Raw genomic sequence first — 23,169 nt, 5'->3', positions numbered from 1 at the left:
ATAAGTTTGAATACATGGCCTAAATAAATAAATAAAAAGTACTTTATAGAAGATTATGTATAATTCAACAACTTCAATGCCACTGGAATGCTACTTGTTGATGTTTGCAGTTGCAATAATGAGGGTTTCACCTGGTCTTCCGGCTGAGGATCAGGTATCGTTTAAAACAGGACACAGGCACTTTAGAAAACAAACAAACAAACCCTAACCCTAAAAAGCCTTTATTCAATCATAGCTTGGAAAATCTTGCCTTGAATGCTGATCTATATGCCAGTGTGCCACTATTTGTTTTATGAAGTTATGAAGGAAGTAAAACAAGTATGCTAAATATGTTTTTGTTGTTTTTAAAAATTATATGATTATACTTATTTTGGAGTCTTTCTGATTTGTACTGAAAATATCAGGAAGTCTTACTCCATTAAGCGCTGTACCAGAAATTACCTTTAAGTGGCAGCAAATGCCACTTAAAGTCATTTAGTCATTCAACAGGTATAAACCAATGTAATCACCAACATAACAGATTTTTTTATTTATTTTACATTAACATAATAGGACATATACTGACCAGAAGAGGGACGATACTTTTGTACATCTGTAAATAGTAAAAAATATTCACAAAACTTCCAAAAATATATATTTCTGCTCAAGTAACTCCTTGAGTTATTTACTTTTGGTTTATTTATCTAGGAGCAAAAGGGAAAATACATTTATTAGCAGAAATAAAGGGCTTTGGGTTTTATTAATATAATTTAGTAACTTTAAATTCATTATTTTTGTTGTAATATAATATTTTGTAGCTCTGTTTGCAAAACACATATTGGTACAATTCAGTTTCAGAATAAGAAAAGGCATTGTAATATAGGGTTGAAAATAGCACATTACTAAAACTTTTCATGCCCTTGTCAGCGATATCTAAATCACAGTGTTAGCATAGACTGAATGAAAAATTGTGTCTAGTTAAAACATTTTCGAACCTGAAATCACAATCTCAATTACTCGCTTCTGAGTCAAAAGATGTTGCATGAATGAATTACCAAATTAGTCATCATTAGTAAACCATCTATTCCAGGCACCTTTGTTGTGCCAATATCAATGGTTGAGTTGTTGCATCGAGAACAGGGGTCTCACAATGGGAGCATTGATTATCCGACCTCCCCCAGAGTTCAACAGCCTTAAATCTGAAAAAGTCTTTAAAATGCTGTTGATCATTAACTGGGATGCCAATGTGTCCGCACTGAAAGGAATCTGACCCATAACCAAAACCAAAGGCAAGTATTCCTCCATATTCAATTGGGGTTTTCCATAACACATTTTTTCAGACATATAAACTCAATATATATCCACTTTTACCTCCCAATATAATATTGATCCATATTAAGGGGTAGTAAGGGGTATTTGACAGTGCATTCTTAAAAATCTCCCTGAAAAAAAATATTTAAAAGGTTCTGCATCTTGATTAAGTACCATACATTTTTTACATCGAGAGAAAATAGCCACAGCCTCCCACATACATCAGAGTGGCACAAAGCCTCTGTCTTGGATACACTGGGTGCTTTCTTACTCGGAGCACGTCTACTGGCCAGATGGGCTGCAGGCACTTCTCCGGCCCAAACAAAACGGCATTGAGTGAACACTATCAAGTCCTGGGCGCAGTGACATGCATACTAAGCACTGGACTCAGTGCATATCCCCACCTGCTTTGTCCATGAATTTTAGTTACTTTAGTCGGATGAAGTACCAATATGTCACATATAAAAAGGCCATAGAGAGTAAACAAAACATACAAAAAAAATGAACATCAATATTGCAGTCTGAGGATTGGAGATTGTCCATTAAAAAAGTATAATCCTCTTCCCAGTGCATTCTACAGTCAATTCATTCATATTTATTCATAATCTTGTAAAGTCTGCATTGTCTTGAAGAGGTGATGTGAATTTTTATAGAACTCAGAGAGACCACTATATTGAAAAAGAGGGTGATGACAATGACGTAAAAAATGAATGCTACAATAACTGAGATTTAACTGTTGACTTCAGACCCTTGAGTATACTGGTAAATGTACTTTATGTATTTATGTCTACATAACATTCACTTCTTCACTATCCCTTTATTCAGTCTGGGATGTCTGTCTAGGTTTAGTCCTCAAGTGTAACCACTCCATGTATCCTCTAGTCCGAGATATTCCGGGTTTTCTGCTGTGGGTGTTACAAAACCATTGAGCTGCCGAGAAACTGCTTCTCCGTCTGTTTCGAGGTCCCCATTGGCCTCCAGGGGTGGAGATGCAACTGCTTTGGCCTTTGCCACAAGGTCCAAGTAATAGGGGTTATCAAAGGCAGGAGAGGTAGATGTCCCTGAGGCGCCTGGGACCAAATATCGGGGATTTTCCACACTGTGTCCGGTACTGAGGCCATTGGGAAGGCGGCGGTCAATTTTGGAGCCTTTCCGGGGAAGTGTGGTTGGACGCTCTGGCATCATTAACCGAAGATTGTGGATATCCTGATTAACATATTCTGGTAAGAGAAAAAAAGACATGTCACATACGGTTAATAAGAGAAGTATATAGTTATATAGGAATCACTCGGCATGTCATAATAATCGACTTATCTTTCAGTAAATTATAGCTGGAACAAAATATTTTGGGCCTCAATATTTATCATGTGTACATTTTTTGTGTGCATTTTCTTCACTTTCTTTTCTATATATCTATATCTATCTAGTTATAGTTATAGCGATATATAGTTTTCTTCACTGATGAAAATGATGGATGTTATTCTCTTATTACCAACTTAACTTACTAAATTAAACTACTAGAATGGATTCATTTTGTAATCTCACCTGGCAGGGCGTGGTTGACATGATACCGATGAGGTCTGGGAAGGGAGTGATGGAGGTAATGAGGAGGGGGGAACATGACAGGACCGTCTGTCTCTAAATCACCTAGGCTGCCATTGGGATACGTGGGGTCCTTGCTATACCGGCCTGGGCTAGCAGGGGGCAGTGATGGGTTGTCTGGTGACCCATCCAGGAACACAGAGTCTGACTGGCCTCCTGCAGAGGGGCTACGGGCCAGGGCGGGGTACTGTGACCACAGTCCGTTTGAGGTGCTGGCTCCTAGGGGCAGGGTGGGGTACTGCACCCTGCTCAGAGTGTTCATGGAAGAGTTCATATTGCGGGGGCCATTAGTCAGAGAGGGGTCCAGATCCAAACCCTGGTCTCTGCTCTACTCGGGATAGAGAAAAATGCAGTTTAAATAACCCATCCTAATGTATGTACAAAGAACACAGGACCTTTGTATCTTTTAATGGAAAAAAAGGTAACTGAAAGAAGATTTATTTATTCTAAATCACTCTCTGTGTGGGATGGCAGTGTAGTTGTTTAAACAATGTTCTCACCAAACTAAGTGCATAAATGGACAAAATGAGGCATCATGTGCAGTCGACACTATAGTTCTCATCGAAGATCATGCAATATCATATAGTCTCAATTATTTTTTTTCAAATAGCTGCTTTTACAACACACTGTAGAGAGCAAAATGATACAGGACTTTATTTACGAGGTCTTTGGTTAGTACTTTTTCACATCCTCCTACAAATATGGCTTCGGCATTCAGAATTCACAGATAATAAAAGTAGCATATACTGACCCTGTATGACTGGTGTCGATACGGCCCGTTGGGTTGGACTCCATCTGTCTGACTCCTCTGGAACATATTTGGCTGTGGGACCAGGTACTCATCAGGATCTAAGAGCTCACTCATGTTTGTGCCCTCTTCCTCCATCAACATCCGGAAGAACTGACTGTCCACCGGGCTGGACGTGCTCATCTGGTCATCATTCTGACAGGGAAAAAGTTTTTATTTATGTGTATCTCAGTGTTCACAATACATTTTTCCGTTATTTAAAAATAGTTTCATATTATGTAATCTACATAAAAGATTTGAAAATACCTGTATAACAACATATCGAGGTGGATCTCTGGCCATTGCACTAAAGTCGTTCACAAGATCTTTGAAGCGTGGTCTGCTGTCTGGATCAATCATCCAACCTATATGAAATATCTATAAGTTAGCTCTTAAATTTCATGTCTAATTTCCATTATTAAACCCATCTTTTGCATCAGCATATACAAAAAAATGTAGTACTAACATTTAACCATGATCATGTAGACGTCAATGGTGCAGATGGGGGGTTGGGGCAGTCTCTCTCCTCCCTCCAGAACCTCTGGGATTTCCCTTGCTGGGATCATGTCATAAGGCTTAGCACCAAATGTCATCAGCTCCCAGACTGTCACCCCTTAGGTGGACATTAACACATTTTAATAAACAGAAGTAACAAAAGTTGCAAATGGATGAGAATTGTAAATTTAATATTTCTTATAGCACTAACCATAGCTCCACACATCACTCTGATGAGTAAACCTTCTGTGCAGAATAGATTCCAAAGCCATCCATTTAATTGGCACCTAAAAGAAAATATCACACAATTTACCTACGTTACAAACACAAAATATAAAACAATGAAGTGGAATGCAGTCCACTAAGATCCAGATGCAGAGGTAAATCAAAACTGCAAGCAGTGAAACAGGGCTCTCTAAACCCTTGCAACCACGGAAGGGCATATCACACGGGAGAGATGCATATCAACCTTAGCTTGACATGTGATTCAATATTTCCAGTGGCATGTTGGAGATAAATGTTTACGCCCCATTGCAACTTTGCAAGGGGCTCTGGAGAGCTATTTTTTAAAGAATATTATTACACAAATCATTTTGTCCAACTCATCAAAATACACAGATGCTACATTGGGTTTGTCTGAATCCGATGATGTTTGCAGTAGTTGCAGGAATTTTTATACTTTCAAAATGCTGTATAAAAACCCTAGGTTTAATAATACGTTTATTAAACTATGAGTGCAAGATTTTGTACATTTGCATAATTAGATAAAAAATTGTAAATAAGTTGCATATCATTATATGCAGGTCATTAAAATACACAAACACCACATTGGGCACATTGGGCAGAAACTGAAAATGTGTGCAAATTTTCAAGGAATTTTTTATTTTCCAAATGTCTGCTTCATTAAGAACACGACATGACCACACCCTGAGACTTATGGAGATTCTTTTAACAACTTTAGATCAAAACCCTAGGACAAGTTTGTTAAAGTATGAGGTCTAGGTATTGGACATCTCAAATCTGATCTAATATGGCCGACATCCTGTGTTGTTTAGGGCGGGGGCATAATATACTTTTTTTGTCTATCTCGGGATGCTCTATGTGCCATGTTTTTATGTGCAATGCATTTTAATTTTCCAAAGGGCGCCACTGAAATTAGAAATGTGAGGGGCACTTCATTGGGTCCATTCAAATTCAACAACGTTTGTGAAAGATAGATTTTTCTCTCTTTTTTTTATGCCAAAAATTGACATTTTGCTGAAAAATCACCATCACCACGGCCAACATTTATTTAAAATCTAATTAAGAACTTTTAATTTCACATGGGGTTTCTATCTTTTGGCCAAGTTTAAACTGTTGGAGAAAAAGATTATGAGTGATTTTGTCAGTCCCAGGCTTAATCCAGGCTTCCTGTAGGGTTTATGGCAGAGCCATAATATCATTTTTTACAGGTCGTGACATGACCTATTTTTGATGCTAAGTTTTATTTGTCTACGATGACATTCTTCTTTCTTCTACCAATCAAACGTTATTTTTGTCATACCTTTCTAGATTTAGACAACAGGCAATCCGCATTATCAACAAGTGCATGCCACTTAGAAACGTGGAACCAAATAAACCACCAACATTTGCTTCTAAGAGTGATTGTTACACCAAAGAAATAATCTACTAAACACAATTGCTGTTGTACAAGTATTCACATAACTTCATTACCTTCCCTCCATCAGCATGATACTCAGTCTCATCTATATCGAGGAGTCGAGCTAAGCCAAAGTCTGTGATCTTCACATGGCTCGGGTTTTTCACCAGAACATTTCGAGCAGCCAGATCTCTGTGTACCAGACGCACCTCCTCCAGATAACTCATTCCCTAAACAACAAACATACAGCTGATCCATCTGGTGTAAATAATATCAACATCAATCCACAGTAAGTAGTACACAAAGTACCGGGAAGACATACATGATGGAGAAGGCATACAATTGCTCTAAAATCCTTTATTTTATTTTCATTATAAAACATGAAATATTTAAAAGTGCTCCCCTTTTGCCTCTGTAGCACTACCATCAATAACATTATTGGCTGTTTTGTGCTTTCTTTTGGAACAGTATATAAAATATTTTTATCCATAATGCATACCAAAAATACTATAATATAAGTTTTATATTAATACAGTTGTAATTTCTAGCTCATACCTTGGCAATCTGGACACACCAATTGAGTAGAAACTGAGAGCCAATCCGATCTTTGTTTTCTCTGACATAGTCAAGCAGGCAGCCGTAGGGCATGAGCTGAGTGACCAACTGAACTGTGGAGGTGAGACAGATCCCCAAGAGACGACACACATAAGGACTGGCCACTCCAGCCATCACGTACGCCTCCTGAACACACAATACCAACAGCGTATAGTGTATCTGCATCCTACTGAGAAAGAACAACTATGAACACTCACATCCAAAATCTCTTTGTTAGCCTTTGGTGAAGTGTTCTCTCGTAAAACTTTAATGGCTACGGGAATTTTTACATTTTCTCCATCAGGGGTCCACACACCCTGTACACAAAACGTTACATTAAACAACAACAGTGACTTAATATGTAAGTAATAGAAAAAAGGGTGATGATATGAACACCTCACCTTGTAAACAGTACCAAAAGCCCCAGCTCCAAGCACCCGGAGTTTCTTCAGCTCAGTTTCCTTCAGGATCCTCATCTGAGCCTGGTTTGGAGATGCACCACTGGGAGTCAAAGGTTCTACCAACTGGACAAAAAGAGTATAACAGAATGCATTATTCACATTATTTACACTGATACAAAACACTACGCACTTTGGAAGTGAAATATATATATATTACACAGTTTTGCATTTGCCGTTATAAAACCACACATAAGACTCCCACCTCATGCTCCTGCAGGATTCTCCTCAGAGTCTCCTTCTTCTTTAGTTTCTTCTGTCTCTTCAGGTAAAAAATTAGCAGTGCCAAGAGGATACAGAACAGCACCACGCCACCAACAGCAGCTGCAATGGTTGTTCCTGGTCTAAAACAGCAGAAAAAAGTTATGTGCACCTTTGAAGTGACTCACTCAATGTAGTAAAAGGAAGACAACTGTTTTTCTTACCCAGTGTGAATAGGACATCCTCTTTCATCCATCAAAGTGCAACTGAAATGAAAATGCATTGATAAGGATGATGTTTAAGTGAGTAAATGTGTTGTTTAAACATAAAGGCCTCTTACGACAGGGTGCAGTTGGTGTTGCAGGGCTGGCAGTTTCCATCAGCGTCACTATATTTCCAAATATAAATCTGATCCACTTTGACTCCACTGGGACAGTGATCCACACAAAAGTCTCCATCTTTGTAGTTTCGACACTCTGTGCACATGTCTGCTCCCTGAAAATTGATCATAATATGAGCAATAACCAGGAATAATGTGTTTGGCTTTAACTATAGTAACATATTCAGGGTTACGAGGCACTTTTTCAGCTACACAAGATCTGACTTTTGATGTTAGATAGGTATCTAGATGTAACATATTGTGTATAATAATGTTAATTTGTTAGTTATACAGATATAAACCCAGAGACCATTGTCAAAACTATTATAAAATCCAATCTGGCACAGCACTGCCTTACCATATACTATAAGTAGATTGATAGTGGTTGTAGATTTATTTTGAGTATTGCATTCTTACCGGTCCATGGCAGGAGGCAGTGTTATTAAGAGGCTCACACTCTGGGTGACAAGCCACACACAAAGGTCCCTCAACATATTCACGCACAGGGCTGTAAGGCAAGCACAAAGAGACAAAATTATACTCTAAAACACAGAGGCATTTGGAGGATGCTTTTATCCCAGGCACCTGACACTGTCATAAGGAGGGTCATTTTTAGACAGAAGGGCCTTCTGCAAATAACCAACAATGCAGTTTATGTCAACATCAACATACTGCTAACATACCTATACTAACTATAAGACATGTCGGTGTAACACTGTGGGTTTTAGGACCCAGATGTAAAACTTTATTTGCTGTGATGCCAATCATTTCTGCTGAGTAACTTGCTCCAGTAATTATTTTTTTGGCTCTAGCTTTTGCCTTATAACTCTCCTTCAGAACTTAGTCCATCTTATTCCAATTGCTAATTTAAGCAGTTACGCAGCAATTATCTTATTCTATCCTGTACCTGGTTACATAGTCATCATTAAAAATCAATAGTATATGATTTGAATACAGTGTAGTAGGCAATAAAAATGTTGTTGTTCAAATAGCTTAATGTATTGCACATAGAAATGTGCAAATGTATGTAAGGTACCTTATTCTAGTACGTTGGTGCAATTTAAAAATGGAATATCAGGAATATAACCCAAAGAAAAGTGGTAACATTGCATTATTAACTAAATATGGATAGAATAAAAAATCATTTGAGCTAATAAAAAAAACCCCAAAAAAACAACATTGCGATTAATCGCATGCTTAATTTGCAATGAATTTGAGTGCCTTGAGGTGGAAAAGAGCTATATAAAAATGTGACCATTTACCACTGATCACATTTTATTTATTTTATTTTATTTTATCAGGATGTCCCATTGAGATTTCATCTAATTTTCAAGGGAGTCCTGAGTACACAATTACAACTAACATTTGCAATTAATAAAATGAATAGTAAAATATATATTTAAATATTTACTGAACCTGTGGTTCACAAGGTTTCATTTAAAACAATTACAACAGTCTGAAAAGATGACAGATATAGTGTGTTTAAATTCACTTAAGGGAATTACACATTTTAGTCTGAGCTGGTTTATGAGAGTGTCCCATAAATGAGGGGCATAAAATCTAAAACGAGTTTTCCCTTACTTTGTGAAAGGTTGTGGTACGGCTAAGGCCAGTCTCTCATTCTCTGGTGAGAACTGAATCAAGGAGGCGACCTCAAAAAACAATATAATAAGGGTTTTTTAGCTCCTAAATAGCTCTTTATTTTACCATTCAGGCCTAAATATACTGCAGTATTGACACAGTCAATGTCACTGTCTCTGGGCCATGTTATTTAAAAATGAAATCCAAGTAATATAAAAAGGCTCAGTATTGGCCTGTTTTATTATTTTTCTAATATCGACATTCTAATATAGGATAGAAATGTTATTCAACCTTTTGAAGCTGAAACTTTTTCTTTTTTTTTTTTTTAATCAAAATGTCTCTAATCCTGTGACTGTCCTGTGTTGACTGCTCCATTCTCCTGCTCCTTTCTGCTCACTACGAGCGTAAAGAAGGGAAGCAGAGTGCTGGTTTAGTCTGGCTTCAGTCCTGATTCAGATCTGGTATAGTCCTAGTTCAAACCAGCTCAAAGGTTACAAACATGTGGAATGTTTATGCTAATGGCCCAACTCTTGGGTTTAAGAGTTAACTCAGAATTAATCTCCCCTGAGACAGACAGCTCAGTTTTCTCTGATTCATGAAGCAGGTTTGAGGTTAGAAAACTCAGAGATAATAAAAAATGAGTGTAAGCAAAGGGCACAAGACTTCAATGGATCCCAGAAAAGAGCATTAATTTTGGCATCAGTAAACCAGAGAAGGGTTTCATTTTAGAGGGACAGGAAGTCATGTGACTGGAACACGCTTTGGGAACATCAGTCAAGTTTGATATAAAAGAAATTTAGTATGAAGATACAGCTAAGATTACTCTAAAGGCCCACATAATTTTGTTGCAACATACTTACTTAAGATTTTAAATTCAATTTGCTAATTACCATTTATAACTAATCTAAGATGTTGAGAGCTGTGTACCTCTCTGAGTTTTTAAATGTATCCTACATAAATCAGATTTTCAAGTGTAGATCAGTCAAGTTGGATAAAGTGTGACCCATGAATCATTTGCACTTCCCGACACACTTTACTGTATGTAGTGATAAAATTAAGTGTTTGAGCAAAATAAGTGTAAATGAATTTAAAAAAATCAAATCATTAAACTCTTGTCAAGCCTTATTAAGTGCACCTGAACCATCTGACTGACCAAGCTTCTTCAGGAACAGTGGCTGTTCAGAGCTCTCCTTCAGGATGAGACTCGGGGTTAGACTCACAGAGTGAGTTACCATGTTGACTGACTCAGGGCTTAGGTTCACTCTCTGAAACTGAAAACTTGAGCTCTCTTCCGAGTTAACAAACTCTTGAGTTTGGACTAAATCTGCTTTTTGAAATAGGGCCCTCATGTCAAGCACAGACACCAGCGGACCCGCCCCCTTGTGTGTGTATGTGCTGAGTGGAAAGAGAAAGAGCAGTAGCTCATACACTGGAATGGAGCTCTTTGGTCCTGTGTTTTGGACTGATACATGTGACCTGCGATAACGTGGGACAAAATAATTGCAAATAATTCTCTTTTGAGTAAAAAAAGACATCAACACGCCCTAAAAATAATAAACACATTTTGTAATTTACAGTGTACATTAAAATAGATAAACAATAACAAATAGCATTCAAAAAATTAATTCGTACCCTTGGTCAACATTGCACTGCTCGATGCACTCTGTTGCACGTTGGTAATCTTTACAGGACACACACTGGCTTGGCCCGGGACCCCAGCATCCTCCTTTACACAGCCGGTGACACACATGCCCTTGGTTCTCTGTAACAGTGAAAATTCAACACAAATCAAAAAATGTATATAGAATAATGCATGGGGCTTTACAGAAGTGTAAATGTAAGGCTTAATCAAATCGTCAACCATCAAATCAGATAAATAATTTGGCCTTATTTCTGGGGGTCATATTGAAGGTAGATCATTACCACAGGTTTGGTTGTCTTGGTTTTGGCTGACGATGCGATGTGGCCCCTGAGAGGGGTGGAGGAGGGTGTCCCAAGGCAGCAACCCGGTGTAGCACAGCTGAGGGTTATTGTGCAACATAACGAGACCTCCACTGACGCGGTGCAGTGAGCGCAGCCCCAAAGACTCAATGTGGAGATTCTGGATGGCCAGTGAAAAGACACCCCTGGAAAACAAGCAGGTACCACAGTGTTCATGTGATCAATTTACGATGTACACATTTTTTCTTTAGTTGCAGTTTGATTTGTTTTAATTTTTATACTGAATGTTGTTCTTCAGTTGCTTTCATTTTGAGGTTGATGTTGACAAAAATACACTGAAGTTACAACTGTTACATTGACCTGCTTTGGACATGCTTGGCTCGCTCCAGAGACAGGTCTGTGTTGGTTAGCTAATTATTAGATTTTATAGCTCAGAATGGGAACAAACAGCAGACAGATCTACACAATCACAACAACATAGTGAAGGCACACTGTTTACATTTTTATACAGTTATCGTCAAAGCCAAGATATTCACCCTTTTCCATAGTACAAACAAATAGTTCTGAATTTTCTTACTTGTAAAGCATCCTTCCACGAATCACCTTCAGATTTTCAAAAACACTCAGATTAGTCATGTTTTCAGGCCATGCGTCAATATAAAGATATCCTGTAATTTAAGATTTGAAAATTCTTAGTATCAAGGTAAAATGTGGCATTCACGAATTTGTATTTGATCAGTACCTGTTATTTCCTCCACACTCCTGAAAGCACTGAGCTGCTCCAGAGTGAGGCCTGATGTGTTGGTCACAGGGTCACTAAACAATGTTAAATTATGTTAATACAACAATGATTTCATAATGTTAAGATCATTTTGTGCATTTATGACTGTGCAATGCAAGATACAATGTTCACCTTGCAAAGCTCTGGGGGAGGAAGGCCAGGCTGCCAAAGATCTTCTTGCATGAGCTGAACTGTTCCACATTGGCAGCAGTAACCATAGTGACAACACCAAGGTGCTCCATGCCCAGACCATAGCACACTGCAGCAAAAACACATTAATATTAAAACTGATAAAACAAAAATAGTGTGCATATTAGAAAATACATCTAGTTTGATTTAAGAGTTGGTTACATAATCTTTGCTTTACACTGTGAGTTGTAATCGTTTACTTAAGTATATTTTATGAAGCTATATTGTACAACAAATATTTTATAATCTAAACATTTGGTGTGCCTTTTCTGCTTTGTATTTGTAAAAACAAAATTTTCAATGTTTCAATGTAAATATGGTCAGGGCTTTTATTTTCTTAAAACTAGTAAGACAAACACCTGGCGCAATAACAAGGAAGTAAAAAAACAGGTTTGTTCAGCTTTCCTGCTGTTAGCATGTGAAGAGTCAAAACAACAAATTTTTTATATGACCAATTAATCATCCCTTTTCAATCACAATGCCACACAGAAAAAACACACAATACAACGGCATACATAAATACTTCTTCACAAAACTACAAACTTTAGAAAACAACAAAAACAAAATGGCCCAAACCTTTAGGGCAGTCGCCTTCACATTTTTCACACTTCTGGGTCTCACTTCCATCTGGATGTGTGACGATCACCTCCTGGTTTGCTTTAGGACAAACCAAAGTACAAGCAACATCCATAGCCAGGTAGTTATCTGAAAAACAACAGACAATGGCAAAGTCAGAATCCACCATCTAGTTAGGCTCTACAATGCTGTCAAATGGGATGAGTTCGTTTGTATGTAATGTTGTAATTAATTGTAATAATTATAGGATCTATAGGATTGTACAAAATCAGTGACATTATTCATTTAACCACCCTGGGGCGCATAATTTAGCTTGCTAACAGATTGGTTCCAAGTCAAAAGGAGAACTTAACTGGAGCCAAAGCATCCCCATTTCACAATAATGTTGGTCATAATAGGCTGAGGGACAGTAACAATAAATCATAATGACACAACTTTTAAACCATATATGTATTCAATGTTGAAATGTCAGCTTACATGGACAGGTCTTCACGCAGGTGGCTCCAAAGCTAAATTTCTTCTCTGGGTTGGGTTTGGTTTGATAGGTCACAGGGTCATAGATGGTGGGAGGAGGACAGTTTTCTTTACAAACTCCACTGTCATTGAAGTGACGACATGCCTGTAAATAAACACAGGAAAAAGTAAGACAGATACACATAAATAGACATAAAATACTACTGGCACATTGCTCTGGCTCATTACCAGACAGTCTGAGTCTTTAGGCCCAGTGCACCCAGCAGCACACTGCATATGACAGCAGTCGTTGGAGAGAGGACCTTTACAGCGCTGACAGCCAGAAGCACAATTGATGCGGGTCACTATGGAAATTAACATTTACAAAACATGATTAAAATCTGTATTATAGAAAACATTCACATAATTGACTTATTCATGATTTACAGTAATGGTACTTAAAAAGTGCACTATGTAAATTTTATGTTAAGTTACACAGTGTACCTACAAAAGCAGCACTCACTTATGAAAGTAGCAACTCTAATCATTTATCCAGGGATGAGAAAGGCACATAGTATCAAATATAAAATTAAATTAGCTCTATAATATATGCACTGACTATTAAAAATTCCACATCATTCCACATTCCACAAATATACTTTATGTTCTTTTATTCTTTCAGTTATACACTATACCAGTGACTCACATGTTTGGCAGTCCTGTGCCGTCTCACCCCAGCAGGCTGTTTTACAAGAAGATGCACAACTTGGACCTGAAATACACAATTCAAAGAGGCAAATGTTTTATACAACTCAGTAGGTTATGTTCATCTGATATCACAACATTGTATAATGCTAATAGTTTGAAACTAGGAGGACAGGTAAATACATATGGTAGAATTAGCTTTTTCAGACTGAAGATGTTTCAACATGGTTCATGAATTATATCTGTAATTACTGGGCCTACATGAAAAAAACTGTCACAGACATTATCAATGTCACATTAAATTAAAAAAGATAAAAATAATAATGGTACCACTATTCAACTCTGAAGATTGTTTGTGGAGTCAATCCCTAACAATGATGATAAGGTCCAATGTTTGTAGACTTTCATTTATTTCTATCTCCTATAGAGTTATAATGGCCTCCATCTCAAATTATGACAACCAAGCCATTATTGTTGAAATGATATGAAGCTCTTACAATTAGCAGCGCGCCTCTGCAGTTTGTGTTTGTTGGCGTGAATGTTCTGTTCATCTAAAGTGTCCCGCCACACGATGCTATGAGGGTCTGGGAAACACAGCTGAGGGTTGTTCCAAATATAGACAGCACCTACCAGGATCTCTGTACAACAAATGAGATATTAGTGATACAACACTTTCACCAAAAATCATCAATAAAATCATTAAAATCTGAGTCTGCACCTGTGAGACTACGGAGCCTCAGTGTCCTGAGCCCCTGCCCTGCCTGTGTGTTTTCAAGCGCAGCCAGGGCAAAGCTGCCATTGTACAGCTGCGACCCCCGAATTATACGAAGGTTATCAAGTGGCACCAGGTCTATGGATACATGAGCTACAAGGACATATCCCTGCACCTCCACTATACCCTGGGAAATGAAAAGAAGAAGGATGTTGATTATATGATCACAAAAAAATATATGGGCCTACACAGTATACATCTAATAAACAATACTGATGAAAATCTAAAATGAGTGTTCAAGAATGGCAATGAGAAAAGAAAGTGTCAATGTACAATAACATCAAAATTGCCATAATATATTCTCCAAACTGCAATAATATACAGTATACAGAATACACAGTTTTGTGATAGCATTATAGTTGATAGGTTTATGATCTTTAGAGCTACAAAGCAGAGCCAATTAAATCACTCCCGAATAGAAACAATTATCTTTTAAGAGGACAAAAAAAAAATTGAAAAAAACTATGGTAAATTTAAAAACTAGTTGTGTATTTCCTAAGTCAATGTCCATAAATCTATTGCTAGGATAAACCAAAGTCATTATTTCCAAACGCTTGGCACCTGTAGAAAGGAGAGGTCTGGGTTGCCGTGAAGGTGTGTGATCTCCAGATTGCCGTGGACGACCTTGCACCCAGTGTACAGCAGCCTTAGGGTCTCGTAGTGGTTCTCCAGACTGGAGGGCAGGGCCAGCTTCATATCCGTACCCAGGCACACTGCAAGACACAAATTAACAAGTTAACATAGAAATGTGTTAAACATTATTTTATTGCTGATTCTAATAAGGACTGATGCAAGTAAACATATCTTTATACCACCTTGATGAGGTAACTAAAGTTGTTTTGTTTTTTTTCTGAACATTCACACATTCACACTTGCTTTGATCAACCTCTCAGGGGATTTCTGAGGCTGACCAATATTAGATGTGTATGAGGAAAGTGTCTTTGCATAGATCTGTATCCAAGAAAAAACAATTACCATGTTTTATAAGTTGCACTTTTTTCATAGTTTGTCTGGAGGTGCAACTTAAACTCAGATGTGACTTATATGAGAAATTATTCAAATATATAATTTCACATGTTCATTATTGTCACACTGACAACTGCGCGAGGGCACTCTAGGCTTGTGTATCAGTATGACAGCCATCTACTTTCAGAGCAGGCAGAGTTGTTCAGAAGCGACATCGAAGATGAAAAATTCAATGGATTTAGTGATGTGGAGTGAGACTGAGGGTAAATGTGTTATCTTATTTTTATGCTTTAGTTATCTGATTAACTGTTAATATCTGACATAAACATACTAGTCACGTTTGTTTATGTAAGATATTAACACATTTGTCTATGTGCTACATTACCATGCTGTCACATTCAGCATGTTGTTTATTTTATTGTTATTATTATAACTTGTCTTTAAAGATAAAATATCTGTTTCTGGTCTCAGATTTTGTAAAATAAATTTTCCCCCGAAATGTGACTTATATATGTTTTCTTTCTATTATGCCTTCTTTCATTTATACACCGGAGAGACGTATAGTTCGGAAAATATGGTACTGAATTTTAGTATGGCAATTTCTCAATAGGAAAGAGAAATTACATTTTTACCACCATATAAGCCCAAATACATCATACAAAATGTAATGGGAAATGTATTTTCAAACACTAAATGAAGTATTTACAAGTTTCACATTTTTTCCTTTTGTTTGTGAATTTTCAGCACGTTATGACACTTAAGATTTAGTTTATATATTATTATTAAGTATTTGTGTACAGAATAGTTCAGCCCCATATACTTTACTTTAGCCCCACTGTACTTGGACTTTATTGGCCTGTGATTTATTTTCCACAGTGAGCGGCGATCCCTCAGTGGTCGGTCACAGTATTATATTCAGGGTCAAAAATGTTACAATCCAAGGGCGCTGTTAGAGACACATAGCTGCCATACTTCAGGCCACAGTCACAGAGTGGACTGTCCCCTGCCCCAAGGTTATAAATGACTTCCTCTGGCCTCCTCCTCCAAGAGCCACCCCCATGTACTGGGCTATCCCATCTGTGGAAGTTAAAATAGTAATTTCCAACCACAAAGAAGCAAAAGGTGTTATTTTATAATAGGGCTGAATGATTTTAGAAAAATATATTATTACAATTTGTTTATTTTCATTGCGTTTAGGATAAGATTCCCTATTTATGGTTTAAAAATAGGATTCTGTTCGAAGTTCACATTTTAAATGTATCCAGAAGAATTTACAAAAATATAATAATTTTTTGTTTATACAGATCTAAACTACACAATTTGTGTTTTTTAATGCAGAATAAGACAGGATATTTTGTAGTTTATGTGAGAAATTATGGTACTTAAAACATTTCAGCCTTAGCAATCTGTTTTATTCTATGAAAAAGACATGGCCTTGGAAAGCACATTTTGAACTAAAGAAGCAAAGATCATGTAACAAGTGCAAGAGCCTTGACTCACTTGTGAGGGTCCCAGTACAACACATGCGTCACGATTATTAGTGATCCAAAAATACATGAGTGCACGTTGTATCAAATATCAAATAAAAGGGTTGATCACAAACAAGATTCAAGATAAAGAATGCCCAAGCCCTTAATGTAATAAAAAATGTTGTAGACCAGCTCCAAACAAGGCAAGCTGCTCCCCCTCTAAATGTATGTAGGCTTTCCTCATCATCTATCACTGTTACTTAGGAGAGCCAGTTCAATGAGCAGCAGACGGATTGTAAGAAAGACTGAGCAGGACATTGCCAGCTCTGACCAGCTCTGTAAATGCACAACTATTTGCAATGCCATCTTCTTTCTTGTGCATATTACAGCCTCACAAATTCTCAAATTGGGGGCTTGGGTAATCTGAACAACGTGTTGGGGATTCCACAAAAAAAAAAAATAAATAAATAAATACTACAATTCCTTACAATATACAATCCTACACATATCTTTACTATTTGGCATTTTTCATGAAAACTAAGCCAATAAAATAACCACTATTAGAATGTAATCTTTACTTTACATTTGTTATTTGTAAATTTTATTGTAATGTGGAGGACATTGGGACATTATTTGACCGATAAAACATCCCTGGCCTCAAAAAGTAGAGTAATTTGAACGTTTGTAAATACATACATGGCCACTTCGTCATAGATTTCACAGCACTATCTGAATGTGTGCATGGCCTTGTGAAGCCCACCCTCCTCCACTTTGACGCCGAAAATACTCCCAAGCTATCTGCTCCGGTGTCCCCTATGGCCCCCTATCTGCCCTCTGCTGCTTACAGTCTTTCAATCACTCTACCCCAAGTTATGTCAGCTAAATTATCTAAATCTTATTCAAATGGTAATTAATGATTTAGTTCGTAACACAGACGTTAGAGACTAGACTTAGAGTGTAGCTTTTTGTCTTTCCCACAGGTGACACATGCAGGTTGCTCTTCTGTGTCTTAATTCTGAATGTGTCAGTGGCCTATGACCTTTGAACTTTAGAGGTCAGAATGCCATGCCTGAGTCCAGAGGGTCACCTCAACATATAAAAATTTACCACACAAGGAGAGTGGTTATGGAGACTGTCCTGTAAACTTTCCTTAAAATATTAGCAATAGTAATACCATGATGTTACAATGAAGTGTAAGCGGCATTGTTTTGTTGCAGTGGTAAAGCCAGATGGAACTTTGCTTGTTTCATTATAATGAAGACAAAGAAATTACATTTTATTTTTGTGTTAAAAATTACAAATATGCAGCAGTTTTAAAGCTATTTCAGCAATTTACACTCAATCATAATGCATGCTGTACTTTTAAGTTATAGTTACATTCCTTACTTCCTTATTTATACTTTTAAATTATTTGCTTGCTCATATGTCTCGTATTCAACTTAAGTGTTGTGAAATCATATTCAGTGTTCTGCTATCAGGCAACATATTTACTATTGTCCTGCATAAGTCTCCTTGAGTAGATTCTACATAGCACTTATCAATCCTTGTAGAACAGCATTGTGCACCTATTTGAAATGTTGATGAGTAATGAAGCTTGTTGTAATAACATGTTAGTTGGAGAATAAGAACACACCTCCATGACTTAAGTATAAGTTTAAGTTTAAATATATCAGGCATTAATCCAGATGCCCTTCTTTGTGCTACACTCGATCTACAAGCCTGTTACAAGGGATGATCCGATATATTTTTTTTAGCTGATACCGATATCTGATATTTGTCCTAGTGCTGGTGTGGCCAGTAATCGACATTTGAATATATCGATATTTAGGGGGAAAAAATGCAATACCAAACTGATGCCTATGGCTGGAAAACCCCTCTAATATCACCGACATATTGCCCATCTCTAGTTGGGACCGACACAGTGGCTGCATGAATGTCAACAACTACACTTTAAATAACAAAATGACAGTTGTAAATTATAACTACAATACTGCAAGATCTAGAGGATTGCTTGTGCTTTCAACCATAAATAAATGATCAACCAGTAGCATCAAAAGACGCACAAATTTAACAGATTAATTAATTTGATTAGGCTTTTCCAAATAAAAGACAGGTGCAAGCAATGTTGGTGCAGAAATGACGGCAGATGTTTTTGTACAAAACTTCATTTCTTTGAACTATATTTCTTAGTAAAATCTAGCTTCACTGTGTTTTTGATGTGGTAGCGTCCCATACCAGTGCAATACAAAAGTAAAAGCTGCTGCCACACCTGTGAGTGGATGAGTGCCAGTTAGCTCAGGGAGTGTGTGTTTACCAGACTGTGCAGGTGACAGCAAAGCGGCCGCCATGACACTTCTGCGCCATTTAAGCAGTTTACAACACAACTACTACTTCTTCTACTACTACTACTACTACTACTGCAATTACTTACTACTTACCACTAATATCACTAGCTTCCTCTTATTGCTACATAACACTAACATTACTAGTTCTACTTTGAAATGGAATGATATTTTACAGCACAATATTGTCACTATTTACAGGTGGGAGATAAATAGATATGATCGCCAATGTTGTTTAGGAGATGGATAAAGTGATATTTATGCACTTTTGTGGTTAAAGATATGGCACTTTCACATTAAGTGTGATACTTGTACCTTAAACAAAACTTATTTTACAGGCATGTTTTAGCACATTCCAGGTGAATTATTAAAACCTTCAAAAATCGTCATCAGGATAGTAAAGAAAATGGAAACTGAATATATCAGCCACCTGTAACTATATTTCCCCTTTTCTCCATCATTACACTTGTGTTCCCAAGTTAAAGTTTTGAATAAAATACTTGTTGGTTGGTTTTACTGAACTAGAGGTCCATAGTTTCCACTGTTTTATTGCAGGAGCATGCTAAAAAGCAATGAATATAGGCATATAAAATCTTGCAATCCACCATACTGTAACTTTTGGTAACTTGTAACCACAACTACTTCCACCAACTGCTTGGTACTGCACTATCGCTTATATCTAGGTCTAACTTTAACACAACCAGACAATACAACTAGACACCAATAATGTTATCCTAATGTGAGCTATGACAGTATCTTCTTTTCTGTGTCTTACTCAAACTACACTTCTCTAAAGCACATTCCTCTTGCTCGCTCTGCTGCCGATGAAGAGAAAACAGGTATTGCTCAACAGACAAGCCGAACAGGATCAGTGATGTGACAGACGTGGTACAGTGGCTGAGGTCGGCACTCACGGCACTAAACGGTCTACAATGAGAAATGCACTACGCACTGGTCTTACTCCTGTTTCAAAACACCTGCACAGTAACTGTGCATGAAATGGCAACACACCAAGGACTGATCACAATTTTAACAGTAGTGATTTAGATGCCCACTAAATATAGTTCTGAAGATGATTCGAGTACAACGATAAACTGAATTTCATTTTCACATAATTGCTGTGGCTAAAGGCACAATATCTATTCAACTCTGTCTATAGTTTTTAGAATAACTTGGAATATAAAACCAGTAGGTAGATACAAATAAATAATACATTAAAAATAAAACATAACAAATAATTAATACAATTTAAAACAATGTCCTATTAAAAATGTGGTGAACTCTGGGTCAATCTCGATTAAAGTTTGATTAGTTGCACAGCTTTAGGCAGACGATTGTCTAATGAAGTTATATTGTCCGGCCTTGGCCCGATCACCCGTCTCACAGACCACTGACAACAGACTGAACAGAGTCACGGCTGATTTAACCTGAAGCTAATGAGACTAATTCAGATGACTGTGTTGCCTGTGGATGCAGTCGAGCGCGAGAAGGACATGAACCAAGACAAAACCAGTGACCAGCGGCATGTCTGCTTTCTTATAGGGAGTAACACAGGGCTGGGGGTGAGTTTGTAGCACATTTAAATGACATAATTTGGGGTCTAAAAAATACGGCAGAGGTTATTAGCCATGGTTTTTTCAGGATTTTGAACAATCTGCATCAGCCATGAAAAATTCCATATCGGTCAATCACTAATAATCATCACCTTTACCTACCAAGAGTTAGTATAGCACATAATCTCTCTGCTAATGACTCTTCTTTAGATTTCACAAAGCTACAGGGCTGTAGGCCTTTACTTGATTAATCAATTTATGGCGTATTAGTCAACCAAATTTTTATTTGACGGCAATTATTTTGTGGGGATTCTAAAGTTGTTGTTTTTTCAGCAGCAAAGAGAGGGCATGGAGTGACATAGCTGGCAAGAGAGAATATTGATGTTACTCTCACTTTTTCATATGAAGATGTTCTTTACTATGTATAGTTATAATTGTGTCTTCTGAGTGCAGTTTTGGTCAGGTGCATGGTCAGATTATAAAGAAACTAAATAGTTTTAACAGTCAACGTTAAGCCCCAATTAGTTGACTAATTGATGCAAAGGGCATGTCTTAATACTCTTTAGTCAACAAACCATTTTTAGTCAACTACAGCCTGACAAAGCTGACATGAGTCTTGAGACATTAGCTTTCTTCCAACTCCAAAACATTAAGCAGGGACATATTTTACAAACTGGCAGAAACATTATTTATATATTTTATTGGAATGCAGTGTTTGCATCCAGTCACTATTTTGCTGAAGCCACAGTTAAATAAATATATTTACATTTGACACTACACTACTACACTGTCAACCCACTTCCCTGTCTTTATTCACAAACACATCCAGGAAATACTCATTTTATCTGGTGACCTTTGGAGTGATACATTTGTTGACGTGTCCCTGCTCCTGCTACAGTACTGGAAGGGACAGTGTTGACATCTGTTTGCATGTGTTGTTTGAACAATCAGCTGGAGACTGATGCTGTGGAGTAAGCAAAGTGCACGGACCTGTTCTCCTCAACAATGCAGTTTTTTTCAAAAAAATCTCTTCACCTGTGACAATTGTCTTTGTTTGTTTGTGTGTGGCAAACTCAGTGGTGGTAAATAATGAAAGATGAGATTCAACACAGTCTATTAGTGATGTCAAAAGTTTGACCAAAATACAAATGCTTTATTTATGTGTGGTAACTTTTCAAATAATTTGGAGGCTATTTCTGAGGTTTACTATGTTAATATTATTTTGATGCTTGAATCCTCTTACAAACTTACATGTTGGCTACAGAAAAGTGGAAAAGTGGATTCTACTTTTTTTATGACCATTTCTGCAAGAACTTTACGCTTCTCAGGCCCCCTGTTAAATACATTTTTGGCTTCTCTACAAAACAGTGGCATTGTTGTCCTAGATCTAGTCATGCACAATTTAACAAGTGCAATGTATCAAAGTGCTTTCATAGTCAAGTCAATATTTTCCCTTCAGCATCAATGCAATTCCAGCTAAAATTATTCACAACTGGATGCACATTCACAAAAATCAAGAGCCATTTTCAGCAGTCTAATGTTTGCACTTTCACTTAGCTCCTTGCTTTACTGGCATCCACTCAAGCCCCCAGTGTGACAAGTGGCCCTCTATGAAACAATGTCCCGTTTGGAGCCCAAGTGAATAATTGACATCGTCATGATCCTTGTCACACAATGCACGGACTGTTGCACCAAGTTTGTTTTTGTTTACGCACAGAGTCGGTCTGACGTCGATCTGCATAAAAAACCCGCGTCTCCGTGTACAAGAATGTGTTGACTGATTTGCAAACAGTTGTGTGCATACTGTGTGTATTAAAAGCAATGCAAGTTATTTTCTTTGCAATTCTTTTTGACGCTGCGTAGTGACAGGTGCGTCTTTTCACTGAACCAATGCCTCGCAAAACCCAACAGTGGTGACTAAATGGGGACAAAAAGGAATGTGCCTGGGAATACCAACGCCTTAAAACTCAACTACACCTCAAACTCAACCAACAAATACTTATTAACACATTTTAACAGAGAGCGTGGTTACGTCGTGATTGCACAGTTGTTCCAGTGTAGTAACAGGCTCCGTTGCTAAAGTTATACCCACCTTCTCTGCCCAACGTGCCCGTCACTCCGAGGAGCACGGCCCCGACAAACGCCAAACTTCTCACCGCGTCCATCTGCGGGAACTTGGCCTGTCTAATCCATTTTAAACGGAGAGAAGTAACAGCTAATCCCAACACGTGGCGGTGAACTTTCTTCTTCCTCTCCGGGGGCGTTTTGATCACGTTTGTGAGAGAGTAGCACTGATTTTCCAAAGAGGACTGACTTCCTCTTGAATTCCTGCTGTCTGCTGTAAAGCGTGACAGCGCAGTAGTCCGGGCAGGCGCGCTCCCGACACGGCGCAGAGT

General features: G+C 37.7%; 1 protein-coding gene across 1 annotated transcript; it reads right to left on the bottom strand.

Moving 5' to 3' along the window:
* Positions 1–501: 501 nt before the first annotated feature.
* On the bottom strand, positions 502–23,146 carry erbb2 (erb-b2 receptor tyrosine kinase 2). Its single transcript, XM_033985001.2, has 27 exons — positions 22,866–23,146; positions 15,005–15,156; positions 14,390–14,570; positions 14,169–14,309; positions 13,673–13,738; positions 13,216–13,331; positions 12,991–13,132; positions 12,514–12,642; positions 11,881–12,007; positions 11,710–11,783; positions 11,545–11,635; positions 10,950–11,152; positions 10,659–10,788; positions 7,863–7,953; positions 7,407–7,561; positions 7,291–7,332; positions 7,071–7,209; positions 6,809–6,931; positions 6,626–6,724; positions 6,369–6,554; positions 5,888–6,043; positions 4,386–4,461; positions 4,146–4,292; positions 3,947–4,044; positions 3,644–3,835; positions 2,836–3,220; positions 502–2,510 (listed from the first exon to the last, which is right to left on the bottom strand). Exons 1-27 carry the CDS (start codon positions 22,936–22,938, stop codon positions 2,143–2,145), a joined length of 3,882 nt encoding a protein of 1,293 aa, XP_033840892.1. The 5' UTR covers positions 22,939–23,146; the 3' UTR covers positions 502–2,142.
* Positions 23,147–23,169: the final 23 nt, after the last annotated feature.

This window comes from Periophthalmus magnuspinnatus, chromosome 19, assembly GCF_009829125.3.
Source record: "Periophthalmus magnuspinnatus isolate fPerMag1 chromosome 19, fPerMag1.2.pri, whole genome shotgun sequence".
NCBI classification, from domain to species: domain Eukaryota; kingdom Metazoa; phylum Chordata; class Actinopteri; order Gobiiformes; family Gobiidae; genus Periophthalmus; species Periophthalmus magnuspinnatus.
The sequence above is the reverse complement of the archived record's forward strand: the minus strand, read 5'-3'. Positions and strand labels throughout refer to the sequence as shown.

Coding starts and splice junctions, on each gene's coding strand:
- erbb2 (XM_033985001.2), bottom strand. CDS start 22,938: ATGGACGCGGTGAGAAGTTTGGCGTTTGTCGGGGCCGTGCTCCTCGGA. Junction 14,571..15,004: donor CAGACCTCTCCTTTCTACAG/GTGCCAAGCGTT, acceptor TTCATTTCCCAG/GGTATAGTGGAGGTGCAGGG. Junction 14,310..14,389: donor GAGGCTCCGTAGTCTCACAG/GTGCAGACTCAG, acceptor TTTGTTGTACAG/AGATCCTGGTAGGTGCTGTC.